Source organism: Homarus americanus, unplaced genomic scaffold, assembly GCF_018991925.1.
Source record: "Homarus americanus isolate GMGI-L3 unplaced genomic scaffold, GMGI_Hamer_2.0 scaffold39800, whole genome shotgun sequence".
Lineage (NCBI taxonomy): Eukaryota > Metazoa > Arthropoda > Malacostraca > Decapoda > Nephropidae > Homarus > Homarus americanus.
The window spans coordinates 275,128-290,632 of record NW_024744935.1 but is presented as its reverse complement, the minus strand read 5'-3'; the positions used below and the strand labels follow the sequence as shown (position 1 = coordinate 290,632).

Genomic DNA, 15,505 nt, shown 5'->3' with positions numbered 1-15,505 from the left:
CACACGAGGCCGTGAGAAGCTCACACAAAACATTCCCGGCCCTTAATGTAAACAGTATATGGTTCCACCTGAGCCGCTTGTAGTGTAGTGTATGTGGCCAGTTGTCAAATTTCTCTTTGTTAGGCTCACATACATATGTACATGTAGGAGATCATGCACTAAGGATGGAGGTGAGAAGGGAAACTCACAATGGCGTTTTCTATACATATATAATATATGTACAATGTAGTGCTAGGGAGTTGCTGTGTGGTGAGGAGCTTGTTGAGAGGAGGTCTGTTTGAGAGCTTTGAGTAAAACGACCTTCACGGACTTGGACTTGTATTGGGGATTACTGGCCACTTCGCCGTTAGGCTATTTCGGCCGAAGCTGTTTGTTTGAAGACTCATTTTCTTTGGACTTCTTCCTTTTCTTGTTTCTTCTTTTACTTTTCAATTTTCATTCTTCTTCTTGGTCTTGTTCTGGAAGATTTTCGTACACGTGTATAAACGGGATTGCTGATAGTGTTATAAAATCGGGTTTAATTTTGGCTTCTTCTTTTTCCGTGGTCTTCTTGGGGTCTTGATTTTTATTTGTTGTGGTCTTGTTCGGGTCTTGATTCTTCTTTACTGCAGTTTTCACTACAAGGAGAGCCTCCTTGTAGCTCAATTTTTCCTTACTTCGCAGCTTAGCCACCCTACACTCCTCCCTCCACTTGGGACACTCCCGGTCGGAGGAGGAGTGAGGGCCACCACAAGCTGCCCACTTCTTGGCGGCCGCCGAGCAGTTGGTGTCCTGGTGCCCGGGTGTCCCGCAGCTGGAACAGACCTCTCGAGCACGACACTTCCGCGCCAGATGGCCGTACCTCTGGCATTTGTAGCATCTTGTAGGCCTTCTTTCATATGGTCTTACTGGGACCTTCTCCCATCCCAGCAAGTCGGTGCTTGGAAGTTTCTTGTGGCAGCCAACCAGTGCAGTTGTACTGGTCAGCTTCCGTGCTATTGAGAGCTGGTCTCCGATCAGCTCGGCCAGTTCTTCTTTTTCTAGATGTTCAATTTCTGTGTGGGAGATGACTCCCAAAACCAAGTTGTCCTCTATGCAGGTTTCAACTAGGATCTGTATCCCGTTGATTTCTCTTAGGTTTTCTAATTGCTGGGCCTCTCCCCATTCCGCGAAGGTGACGATAAGGCCACCGCTGTCTCTGCGGACGACCCTTGTCACCCCCGTGATTCCTGAGGAGTCAAAAAACTTCCTCAGGACAAGGAGGTTCAGTTGCTTGCGCGAAGGCTGGGGATATTTATACGATTCTACCGGAAGTGAGCGGCGCTGCTGATTGGCTGAGGTGAAAGGCGGTAACTGGCCAATCACCACGCAGTCCGAAAGCGAGGCTTGGTCTGTGGAACTCGCCGCTGGTTGGCTGGTAAGCGGACGGCAAGTGACAAATCGGCAGTTGTAGGGGAGAGTATCCACTACACGCTCACCCTGTAAACTCATAAGGCGCGCGCACACACACACACACACACACACAAGCTGTGAAATATCTCTAAGAAGCTAAGCTTCTAACAATATACGTCAAACCTACGATACTGGGTGGCCTGGACACTGGCTGCCCTCACAAACGGCCTTACAGCAATGCGTCACTGTTAAGACTGACAAGGAGAGAATATTTCTGTTATGGGATTGGTAACACCTGGTGGACGCAAGACATTATATCTGACCTTTGCTTCGCTGATAGTTAAAGGATAAACAAGATTACATTGTCAACAAGAATAGCTAGATCATGACGCTATTTATCACAGTCATTATGATAAATGGATAAGATGTGGCGCCATGTATGAATATTCAAGAGAGACTCGTCCGAAGCCGTGTTCCTGTGAATATTTAAGAAAACAGATAAAACGTGTGTGTGTGTGGAGAGAGAATCTTTTAACCGGCTTGGGCTCAGTAAGGCAGACAATGGAAAATAACATCACCTGGTAATCGCTGCAGTCAATTGGTCAAGGCAGCAAATGTCTATAGAGCTCCAGTAAGACCCCAGCGGCGGTATAGGCAGAAGAGGTGACCAACACGGGAACCCAGTGACTACACCAGCGGATGAAGACAATGCAAGATGGACAGATTACCAAAGTGAAACCAACAAATTGGGCTATCAACAGTCCATTGCAACTTTCCCTATCCATAGTTGTTGCAGTTACCGGCACCACTGGATCAGGATAATGGAGAACCAAGATGTGTGGTTGCAGCCTATACACTCCTGCTTCACCACATAACTCACCCATAACCATCATCCAACTCATCACACTCCCCATTATCATCGTAACCCCTGAACCCCCAAAAGTCCTATGGCGACAGACGCTTGACAACGGATACAGGAAGCGATAGTAGCCTGGAATGATGAATTGCTACAGTCACATCTCTATAAGTGGGTGACACAGATAAAGTGGTGTTGTTTCCCTCATCTGTACAAAATAGCAATATTTATGTCCATAATGTTTGGTTCCACTTAATATTGTCAGTCTACTTTCTCCACCTTGAAATTCCACCTCTCTCGAACATCAACAAAAAACAGTACATATTTACCATTGACTCAGATTTGTACGAAAATTAGGCAAGAAGCACGAATGAAGCCTAATCAGTTAATGAAAGACCCACAAGACATACTATGACCTGCAGTATTTTATTGAGTTACAAAGAATTGGTTACTGTTGACCTGACTGTATACATACCATGACTTCGCTTTATTCTTTTTACATGGAACTACAGTAATTCATTCATTTAATTAATTTACATCGACAACACATTTTGAGATTATATAAACGCATGTAGTCGGAAATAAATCGTAATGTGTAGTCTTATTTTGTTTGTCATTACGTAATTTTAAATGAAGTCTCTCATCTGGAACTTTACCACCTTGGAAATTTGTGTGACTGGACATTCACAAATAGTGCTTGAGTAACCATGATCTATCTGTTATGAAAATCTGCCTGTGTATAATGCGAAAAGTGGTACCGGGTAGTAGTAATAGTAGTGTGTGTGTGTGTGTGTGTGTGTGTGTGTGTGTGCTTACATGCAAATTTGCCTGAATGTATGTATATTACGCATGGCAGGGAGACAAAGGCAGACAAAAAACAGAAAGAGTGACTGAGAACCAAACACATAGAAAGGATGAGAGAGAGAGAGAGAGAGGGGGGGGAGAGAGCAAGAAAGAGAGAGAGAGTTTCCTCGCCCCGGCTGCACGATTTAAACATTGGACACATATCCTCTAGCAGTCTAACTCAACGCACTGATTACACCCCTCGGTGTTAATGGGTTTCTGGAGCTACAGTGAGTTGTACTGTGTGGTGTGGTGGTCACGTGTGTTGTGTTTATGTTTGTGATGTGTTGTGCTCATGTGTTGTGGTGTGTTCATGTGTGTTGTATTGTGTCATTGTGTGTTCATGTGTGTTGTATTGTGTCATTGTGTGTTCATGTGTGTTGTATTGTGTCATTGTGTGTTCATGTGTGTTGTATTGTCATTGTGTGTTCATGTGTGTTGTATTGTGTCATTGTGTGTTCATGCATGTTGTGGAATGCGTCTGTGTATTGTGGTGTTCAAGTATATTGTGGTGTATTTATTCATGAGCTGCTATGTTCATGACTCAAACCATGTTGTACTGTGTTTATAACTCACCCTGTGTCATAGTGTTCATGACTCACTGTCTCCTGCAGTGTTTATAACTCACCTATTGTCATAGTGTTCATGACTCACTGTCTCCTGCAGTGTTTATAACTCACCCTGTGTCATAGTGTTCATGACTCACTGTCTCCTGCAGTGTTTATAACTCATCCTGTGTCATAATGTTCATGACTCACTGTCTCCCCGTGTTTATAGCTCACCCTGTGTCATAGTGTTTATGATTCACTGTCTCCTGCCGTGTTTATAACTCACCCTGTGTCATAATGTTCATGACTCACTGTCTCCTGCAGTGTTTATAACTCACCCTGTGTCATAATGTTCATGACTCACTGTCTCCTGCCGTGTTTATAACTCACCCTGTGTCATAGTGTTCATGACTCACTGTCTCCTGCCGTGTTTATAGCTCACCCTGTGTCATAATGTTCATGACTCACTGTCTCCTGCCGTGTTTATAACTCACCCTGTGTCATAGTGTTCATGACTCACTGTCTCCTGCCGTGTTTATAACTCACCCTGTGTCATAGTGTTCATGACTCACTGTCTCGTGTTTATAGCTCACCCTGTGTCATAATGTTCATGACTCACTGTCTCCTGCCGTGTTTATAACTCACCCTGTGTCATAGTGTTCATGACTCACTGTCTCCTGCCGTGTTTATAGCTCACCCTGTGTCATAATGTTCATGACTCACTGTCTCCTGCCGTGTTTACTCACCCTGTGTCATAGTGTTCATGACTCACTGTCTCCTGCAGTGTTTATAACTCACCCTGTGTCATAATGTTCATGACTCACTGTCTCCTGCAGTGTTTATAACTCACCCTGTGTCATAGTGTTCATGACTCACTGTCTCCTGCAGTGTTTATAACTCACCCTGTGTCATAGTGTTCATGACTCACTGTCTCCTGCAGTGTTTATAACTCACCCTGTGTCATAATGTTCATGACTCACTGTCTCCTGCAGTGTTTATAACTCACCCTGTGTCATAGTGTTCATGACTCACTGTCTCCTGCAGTGTTCATAACTCACCCTGTATCATAATGTTCATGACTCACTGTCTCCTGCAGTGTTTATAACTCACCCTGTGTCACAGTGTTCATGACTCACTGTCTCCTGCAGTGTTTATAGCTCACCTTGTGTCATATCATAAATAATTATCATAAGGTATAAAGTTTTACATAGCTACAGGTAGTGTGTGGAGGTCGGAGTCAGCAGCAGAACATTACTGCCAAGGACCAATTGTTTTTAGAAAATAGTATTATACAGTACAGTAATAACCCCCCTTACATGCTTGAATATGGTGTTGATGCACAGCGTGATCTTGTCCTCTGTGCGGGTGAGAGGTACTTAATTCCCTTTAGTCATGGCCCCTAACAGACACCTCTGATATGGAAGATGAGTTTGTAAATTACTGAACTTAGAAAGTGATATAATTTTACAGATAACTCTGAGAGAGGAATATAACAGTGATTATGATCCTGTAAGAGACAGTTAATAGATATAAGTGAAGTAATATCTCTAATAGCCGGAATCCCTCTTAATCGGAAGTGCTCTGCACTAATTGTTCCGGTTAAAGGGGATATCACTGCAGTGGCAGCACTCCTCGTATCTCACTCACATCAGATTCCTTTGCAGATAAAAGATCAGATATTTACTGTAAGAACTCAGTATCACTCACAAGGTAAATAAACATAACATTATTCTGTGTATGCTCTAATTTTCACACATATATTTATTCATTTGCCAGGGATGAACATTTTAGTTTGTACTGCATAGTATAAAGATTCAAGAAAGCATACAAAAAATTACTGTACATTTTGTTGGAGTTACATGTTTGTAGATATATAAAAATAATTAATACAGAATAATCAGTTGGGTGCAGGGATAATATAACAGCCTCCTCATACTGTGTGATGAGGGAGAATAAGTTCATTTACACTGGGAGGAGTGGACAGTAAGTTGAAGGTTCAGGGTTAACTGTTGATTAATAATTCTGGATATTTCTTCTATGGATGTTTTACAAAAAATTCTGTCTACCCTTATAAAGGATATTAAATATTTTGTTTCTTTTATCAGCCACAAAACTGATACCTCACATCTGGGTCTACAACCCTTCTATAATAATCAGCCACAATACAAACAAGATATCAGTAACTGTCTGCAACCTTCACACAGTGTAATGAATATTATGTAATGAATATTAAATTTCTGAAATATAGAACCAGAATTTGGGCATTAATACATTAAATAAAAAACGAAGTTACATGTTCAGATAAGTATACAGTACTGTATAGTGGTGTACAGAACAATAATTCAAGTAACCTAATGGGTAACGATAAATATTAATACAACAGAAACTTAAGCTTCACATTCAATAACACAAAGGTAATGGTTACTAGACTCTTATGAAATATGAGATTGAATATCCTCTGCAAATTTTGTGAAATCCGGTTCAAATTTAGTTAAAGTCTACAGTTCCTTTGTATGAGTGTAGTGAACTCTGAGTGGTACAGTATTTGCTCTTAACAAACTCTGCTGGTAACAACTGGTTGACCCTAAATTTTTAAACACTATGAAATTTACTCATTTCGGTAATACCTGATGCACTTTTTAAAAAAAAGCCTATCAATGATTCTGCTGTTTTATGAATGTGTTTCAATACCAACTTACTTTATTTATCTAATGCCCACCCACGAGAAGTGGCCTTTCTGTGGGAAGGAGGCCAATGGCCTGTGTAGAATCACTCCATTTTTCTTGATAGTGATAGTTTTATCTAAGGCTAGTTTGAAGCCCATTACTGTTCTCAATTCTACAGCTTGAGCTGGTAGTCTGTTCTATAAGTCTGCCACCCTTTGTGTGAAGTAGTATTTCCTTATGTTTGTTCTGCTTAATAACTTAGTGAGTTTGAAGTTATGTCCCTTCATATTGGTGAAGCTGCAAGTCCAGGAGCTACAACTGCTACATCTGCTTAAAAAGAAAAGGATTTGAAACAAATGAGAGCAAAATTTTATTACAGTACTGTGAAAACTCAGAAAAACTCTCTTTGAATTCCAACAAAATCATTACAAGCATTAATATTTTATGTACTGGGTTATAGCATTCAGAATATAGTTAACAGTTTTAAACTGTTATAAAAAGCAATCCATGTGGGTTTTGAGGTTAATGCAGGAAAGAACCACCATGACAAAATCAATTTATGTTTAGTGTAAGCAGTTTGAAGACAAAGGATGCATCTGTAAAGGAAAGAGCCCTGGCCACCCCAAGAGTCAGTGAGGAAACACTGAAGGTCTACTATAACTCTAACTCTGTAATAAGAGACTTGAAAGATTTCTCTATTACAGGTACTCCTCGACTTACGACCACCCAGACATACGACCGCCGCAGTCGCATAAAAAAAATTACGTACATATTTTCTAGTACCAAAACGTTTCCGTCCCATTCGACAGAGTGGTGTGGGCTGGGCCGCCTCGTGGTGTACAGCATCCACGCAATAGCCCGCTCAGGTGGTGTTTGGCCGTCGTTGGTCTTAGTGATTGCGCTGTATACTGACAAAATTTTCGTTTCTATTTCCCTTTAAAATGATTGGCAAGTGTAAAAGTGAGAGTTCTGGTGGTGCTCAGAAGGAAAAGAGACAGTCAATTACTTTTGAGATTAAAATGAAAATAATAATGCAATATGAAAATGGAAAAACGGTAGCAACCATTTCACGCGACCTTGGCTTCTCTCACTCGACGATATCAACAATTTTGAAGGACAAGGCAGAGGCATTTGCTACTATTAATAAGGGGATGCAAATGTTTGAAGAAATGGATCAAAATGTTGAGCGTTTTGCAAAAGTTGACAGACAGATCCAAGATGCACTTGCTTGCTACAGGGAGATTTACAATGAAAAGAAAAGGCAAACTGTGCAGTCAATTGGACATATATTTTAAGAAGTCCCCCACTGCTGTCTTCTCACGCCCCACCAATGCTGCCTCTTCACTCCCTAAAGATGATCCAATACCTTCAACAAGCAAGCATGTTAGCCTGTCTGAAGAAAGTGAAATTGATGACCCACCCAGCCCTCTCCTCCTCTGCTTCATCCAATTAACGTAGTCTCCATGTTTAATTAAAAAAATTATTGAGGCGCTGTGTGCATTCAGCTGACTACATTAAAGGTAAGTGCACAGTAACACTTTATTAATTTTTCATTATTGATTACTTTTACTGTACCGTATTTCATTTTAGATTTTCTATATATTATTTTCGCATTTTCGACTTACTACCAATTCGACCAGGTCGTCGGTCCGGAACCCCGTCATAAGTCGAGGACTGACTGCAGTACAATATGTATTTCATTCCCAACAGACACATGGGTTGCTTTTTGTTATCCAGTAAAGTTATGATAATACTGTACTGTGGATAATTCTCAAAATCTCATATCCTGTACTTGCAATGACAATATAATTCTTAACTACATACACCCTAAATAGTGAAGTACTTAGTAAATTACTAATGGAAGATAAGAGGAAAATACTTACACTGTGAAGTAACATGTAAGCCCTGCAGATTATCTTGCTGTAATTACATCTTCAAAGGTTACCAGTCATGGGCAGGAATCATCTGGTATAAGTTCTGTATATGCCTGCAGACATGAAACAGCAAAGGAGGCTGATTTTCTTACTTGGGGTACAAGATCACTCTCCAGGTTTATCAGATCACAAATCAGCTTATGCTGACCCTCAAACAGTTTAGACACTGAGGGACAACACTTTGCTAAGTATCCAATCAAGGTGCACAGTCTGGCTCTCACAAGAGGTACTTTGAGGGTAATCAGTGTGCCTAAGAGGAGGATCACCGATTCATTTGTACCAATAATCTGTTCTACCACTGATTTATTTTCTGGAGTTAACCTTAAAATTTGATTAAGCACAGCTAGCATGTCTGCAACTAATTCTGGTAACACACTGTCTAGGGTTAGTATCTTCCCAATTACTTTGATGGCATTTAGTACACACACACAATCACAGAACTGTAATAGAAAATCTCTTTCAAGGTGAACAAGATGGCAGATTAGTAGAGTAAGTTGTCCCATAGTATCAATCTGATCCTTATCAAATTCAACTGTTCTATTAAGTTTGTGAGCTTCTTCCTTGAATATCAATTTACAAGCATATATCAAATTTGGAACAAGTTTACACTCAAGATACACTTTAACTACATCTGCAATTTTATGCTTCATTTCCTCCATGGTAAAGGGCAACAGCAGCAAAGTCACTATTTTGTTTGTTACCTGTAGAGAACAAGTTTGATTTCTAAGTGGAGAGATAAACATTGACAGTTCACTTTGTTCAAGAAAAATACTGTAATTTCCATTGAGAGTATCAGCGAGAGTCTTGTCCAAAAATCTACACCATTCCTCTGTTTCAATTGGTTTATCTTCAGAGTTGAAGCTATGTAGGGTGAAAACTGCTGCACTACTAGTCTTGCCACTCATAACTGTTAGAACTCTATCTTGGGTAAATGGAGTGAAGCTTTCCTCATTTATATTTGGTAAACTTGGTCGTCCATCTTGCATCAATTCTAACATTCCATTGGAAGGTCTACTTCCACGTCTGGAAGAGTCAATAGAGTTTGCTAAGTAGTTTACCATGCTATCCTTACGGTCTTCTAAAGGCATTGGACCAAACATCTGAAAGTCTTTTACATCTTCCTCCTTGAATCCAGGCTCCTGGGAAAACCTGCTAAGCTTCCGAACAGATGCACCAATTACACATCTGGCATCAGTTTCTAAGTCCTTTAGACTCGGAACTAAAGGTACTGATTCTGTAGATGATGCACTTTTATGGACCTCAACCTCTACAACAGTTGTGTGCAAAGGGTCTCTAATAGATGATATACCATCCATGCTCTGAGCTGTTCCATCACTTGAACTTGATAAATTAACCGGAATCATTTTCTCTCTCTCTCTTCGTCTCATCTGGAGTGGAGAAGAGGACCTAGTGTCAGAGTCCCTTGGATTACACATACCAGTTTCAAGATGAACTTCTGCAAGTTTCTTCAGAACATCTACATCTATATGAGGCAAAATGTCACCTTTCTGTCTCTCATATTGAACCTGAGCATTCTTAACAGCAGATGGCTCAACTGTCATAGCTATTCCTACAGCACCAGGTAAATTTGATGCTACCCTAGAACTAAGCAATACAGAATTTGTTTTTGTTGGAGACAAAACTTTTTTCATTACAGGTTTACCAATCATTCTTGTTTGGCCAGCAGCTCGTTGCACCAGCTCCTTGCACTGCTGTTCTTTGACCTGCTGCTGTGATAGTGTTAAAGGATTTGTGAGTGGTATGCCATTTAGAGATTGCTGAACAAACACTAACCCTTCATGAACCCAAGGATGCTCAAGCAAATGGGGCCAAGTTAGCCTCTTTGCTGGATCTTTTTCAAGTAATCCATGCAGAAAGCTGTTACAGTTTTCACTCCATCCCTGTGGCCATGACACTGGCTCTGTCCTTACCATTTTGATTAGTTGAACAATAGATGTTGTACAAAATGGTGGTTTCCCTGTTAATAACTCATAGAGAATACATCCTAAAGACCAAAGATCAGCATTATGGTCATATGGTTTTTCTTCAATTAGCTCTGGTGCCATATATAATGGTGTACCCTTTACTGAAGTGAGGACATAAGTGTTAATTCCCATCTTTCTTGAGAACCCAAAATCACAAAGCTTTGCTTCACCAGTTGATGATAGCAGAATATTCTGAGGCTTTATATCTCTATGAAGAATTCGGTGGGAATGCAAATAATATATGGCAGACACCAAATTGCAGGCAATCTGCTGAACCTTTTCTTCCTTCAAGGGTCCATTAGATTCCAACAGTTGGAAAAGTTGTCCAGGAACATATTCACTGACAGCTACAACCTCGTTTTCTGTCTCAAATGAATCAATCATTCGGACAATGTTTGGATGTGCCACCCCTCTCTGAATTTCACATTCACGTCTCAAGCTCTTCAGCTCTCTCTCCACTTTGTTCCTCTTGGGTATAAATTTCAGTGCCACAGTTTGTCCCTTAGATAAACATTTTCCTCGAAACACTCGACCAAATGACCCCTGGCCTATAGCTTCCAACACTTTATACTTCTCCATGCTGAGAATGAACTCACAACCTGCAAAAATTTGAATAATAACTAACCATAATAAACTTAAATCTGATGACAATAACCAGATATATTTTCTATCACCATACACAAAGATACACATGTAGATATACTGTAGCCCTGGGTTATATTACGGCTACCACCCTTATCACCACATACTTTATCATCAACGTATCCACACGACCAAGCACTTCGTCAGCAGTGGAAATTATTCGTGTCACTCTTGTGTTGCCTCTCTCCTTCACGGAGGGAGAGGATAGTGATAGTTAGTACCAGCTGTCATCTTATCACCATTTGGTCTGCCTGCATCACATGTTCAAGATGACAGCATCTGTTTGTGAGTAGTACAGTACAGTACAGTATATACAGTACACTACAATAGTATATTTTGTTTATAGACAATATAAGGAATATCTCCGTAAGCCGGAATCCAGGAACTCTCCGATAGCCGGAATTGAAATTTTCTCGGAAAATCAATACCAAAGCCGAAATTTTCCAGAAAATTCCTGCTTTGGGAGCGATTTTTCAAAGGGTACATTTTTTTTAAATTCCGAGAAAATTTTCCTGGTACTGTACCCGGAAATTTATAGAAAATTCCAGGGATGTGGGATTTTTATTCCGGGTTTGAGAGGTGAAAATCAGGGTTATTTTCTAGAAATTCCGAGAACATTTTTACGGTACCCGGAAATTTACAGGGATGGGGGATTTTTTTCTGGCTTTGAGATATAAAATAATGCATCGTTCTGGGAAATTTAGAGAAAATTCTGGTACCCGGAAAAATTCCGGGGATGGGGGATTTCTTTCCGGGTTCGAGAGATAATGTAATGCACAATTACTAGAACTTCCGAGAAAATTTTCCCTTTCCCTGACAATTACGGGGATGAGGAATTTTTTCCGGCTTTGAGAGAGTCGTCTCATTTCTTGGAAATCTCTCATTCCTGGAAGTGGTCAGCACCAATTGCTCCGGCTTATGGAGATATCACTATTGTACTGTATGAAGGGGTGTAGTGATGCCGGAGCTCACCGGAGTTCTCCTCCGGCACCTCTGTTTTGATCAATCAATCAATATCGCCGATGCTTTGTTCCCTCCCGGGAACTCCCCAACAGGGGGTGGCCATGGCAGAAGTGTATCCAGGGCATTTTATCCTTGTACACCTCACTTGCTCACTCAAACACTTTTCCTCTCCTTCCTGCTCTCTCTTCAACAAACTCTCTAACTCTTTTCTCCCAGGTGGCAATTGGTCTACCCCTCCCAACATTCCTCTCTCTCTTGCTATCATAAACCTTTTTTGTCAGCCTGTCTTCATGCATCCTCGGCACATGTCCATACCACCTTAGTGTATTCCTCTTCATCCACTCCACCACACCACACATAAGTTATAGTTAAGCTCTATATGTTACTATAAATCTATATCAATCAAGCAATCAACTTTATTTTGCATTAATAATACAAAACCAAATATATCCTCATATAATTAATCTCTCCTTCAGATCAGTTTACATTTTATGACTTATCAATATTGTAAAAAGACTGATAACAGGTGCACTTCTAAACACTTAAAAACAGTACTTTTTTCAAAAGTAGTTATGTATTTCCTCACATAAGAGCCATAGATATGTGACCAATATCGAAAGAATTACTAGATCAAATATTATATATATATATATATATATATATATATATATATATATATATATATATATATATATATATATATATATATATATATATATATATATATATATATATATATATATATATATGCTAATAACCACAAGGAAAGAAGAAAACATGAAGTTCCCAAGCACTTTCGTGTAATTCACATCTGAAGATGTGAATTACGCAAAAGTGCTTGGGAATTTCATTTTATTCTCCTGTGTCGCATATACTTAGCAAACACAGTGATTTACTTATATATATATATATATATATATATATATATATATATATATATATATATATATATATATATATATATATATATATATATATATATATGTATGTATATATGTATGTATGTATGTATGTATGTATGTATGTATGTATGTGTGTATGTATGTATGTATGTATGTATGTATGTATGTATGTATATGTATGTATATATATATATATATATATATATATATATATATATATATATATATATATATATATATGCATAGTTCTGCTACTCTTGATAATTGTGTTCTTGTAAAATATCGTGTTATAGAAAATCGCGTAATAGAAATAACAGGGCTTATGGAGAAAATAGGGTTAGGTGCAGATTACTCGAAATCGAAAAAATTTAGTAGTTAGCCTAACACAGTCTAAATAAATGTTACATTCATATCTAATAATGAAATCATACAGTAAATGTAACACTTTACTTGATGGGGGAGAAGGGTGATTTTGAGGTTGATAAAATCGAGCTTCTCTTCAAGTGTTATATCCTTTCTTTTACGATCATCACCGGGAATTCTATCACCAGAACGCTTCTTGTTGATATTCTTCTTTACTATATTCACAGTTACAGTACCACAAAATTGGAGAAATAGTAAGCAAAAATCGCGTTATAGCAAACAAGCGTTCGCGTTATACAAATATCGTTCCTAATTCATAAATCGCGTTAGAGCAAATTCGCGTTATCAAAACACGCGTTATAGCAGAACTCACTCTATATATATATATATATATATATATATATATATATATATATATATATATATATATATATATATATATATATATATATATATATATATATATATATATATATATATATATATATATATATATATATATATGCATCAATAGATACGGTTTAGGAAACGGAAATTATTTTGACAGCTCCGGAACCTTAAGAATTAGCACTGCAACACTGTATGTGTACAGTGGTGTTTGCATAAATAAATACCAAGATAGTGCTGTGTCTGTCCAACTGAAGTTAAGCCGCTCCGTGTAAGATACATAGTTTAGACTCTCGGAAAACTTTCACCAGTACTGTATGTACCCGGAAAAATTACAGGATGAGAAAATTTGTCTCAGTACCTGGAAATCTCTCAAACCCGTAACTACTCTGCACAAATTATTCCGGCTAAATGGGAGATTACTGTAAATGTACATAACATTATTAGAAAAATTGCAAATCCTACTACTATCATTAATAATAAGTGTCATCATTTTTTTTTAAACAGAACTACAGTAATTAATTTTATTATTATTCTTAACATTAAAAAGAATACTTTATCATCATCGTTTACAAAAAAAAATAAAATTTATTTGCTGCTGCTGCTGCATTATTAATGTCTATGAAACATTTTGATGAAGACATTATCCCGATGCTCATCTAAACAAAGCAGCAATGTCATCTTTATCTATGAGAAGGATGAACTGGGGTAAATACACCTGAAAAGGAAAAGTGACATTCTTCCAACTGTTTGGCTTTATTTTTGAGATAAGAAATAAGTTTTCATCAATAGATATGTTCCCTTAGGTGGTTGGTTAACCAAAGCATCCAATAAATTAACCCAATTCAATTTTGTGAATCCCAAACTACATTCTTACATTTTCATGGCCACTGTGCAAGATGAGTGACAATTGTGTGCACAGCGGCATTGAACCTTATAATTTTTAAACCCTATTACAATGGCAGATCGATTAGGTATAGTGCTGTCAAGTACAGTAGTGATCTCCATACCGATGATGGTATCAATTTAAACTTATCCTTAACGACTCGGGTCCAGTATAAAATTAATCTGTAACTGGTGAAATTATAAAGTCAAGATGTGGATATATGTCTGTTTACTGGTTAGATAGGTTTTTTAGATTGACCCCAGCAGGAGCCGATAAAATTGGACGAAACCATGTGGACACGTTAATTACAATTTTTTAAATAGATAAATGGAAACAAGAATGCACAGCAACTAAGAGTATTTGAACTTGACCTATCCAACCTAACCTAAAGTAACCTACCTAAACCTTTCTAACTCACCAATAAAACCTTTTAAAACATACCTAACGACACTGAATATATTTTATTTCCGGTATTATGATAGTTTCGGTCATGCAGCAAATTTTTGAATTGTTAGGTTATGTGACATTTTTCCGATGGTTTATGATGTGTTTTCAATGATTCTGATCTACTTCCAAATAGGTGCATGGGAGCATGGCCTTAAAGATAATTTTACCCTCGTTCCCATTTATCTATTTAATAGATTGTATTTAACGTTTCTATAAAGTTTCGTACAATTTTATCACCTCCTTTTGGTGCTAGTCTCAAAAAACCTACTTAACTGACAACCAGACGGTACACGAAGTCACCTGGTCCCTAAAACACCAAAGAATATAGGCCTTGGTGGCCAAGTCTTTGATGACAGGTTTATGAAAGCTTTCTCCTTACAGTTCCACAGGATTTAACAGATACAACAGAGCGTTATTGTTGTCGTTCAAATAGTCGGTTGTATTAGAATGCCAATATTACGTTTTCTTTGATAAAATGTTTACTATTCGTTTTAGCTTTGGAGTATACAGTAGATAGACAGTTATTCCGTAAACAACCGCCTATTGTTCAAATTGCTTCAACATGTAAGGAGACATTATATATACCTGTATGGTACACAACAGAGATGAAATATTAAAAAAAAAATAACCCTAGCTGCAAATAAGCATCTTCTGCCAGTTATCCGTGGTAGGGTTCCCTTGCTACTTATTACTGTTTTATATCTTCACTGTC

General features: G+C 38.4%; 1 protein-coding gene across 5 annotated transcripts; it reads right to left on the bottom strand.

Annotated features, from left to right (window-relative positions):
• Positions 1–5,347: 5,347 nt before the first annotated feature.
• On the bottom strand, positions 5,348–15,229 carry LOC121878266 (serine/threonine-protein kinase fused-like). 5 transcript variants are annotated; one of them, XM_042384357.1, is made up of 3 exons: positions 15,173–15,229; positions 8,168–10,802; positions 5,348–6,611 (listed from the first exon to the last, which is right to left on the bottom strand). In XM_042384357.1, the coding sequence occupies exon 2, from the start codon at positions 10,780–10,782 to the stop codon at positions 8,233–8,235; it is 2,550 nt and encodes an 849-aa protein (XP_042240291.1). In that variant the 5' UTR covers positions 10,783–10,802; positions 15,173–15,229; the 3' UTR covers positions 5,348–6,611; positions 8,168–8,232. The 5 variants fall into 5 exon arrangements, with proteins under 5 accessions (XP_042240291.1, XP_042240292.1, XP_042240290.1 ...); XM_042384358.1 differs by having other exon boundaries at positions 15,094–15,180; XM_042384356.1 differs by lacking the exon at positions 15,173–15,229 and adding an exon at positions 15,062–15,166.
• Between the last annotated feature and the right edge of the window lie 276 nt (positions 15,230–15,505).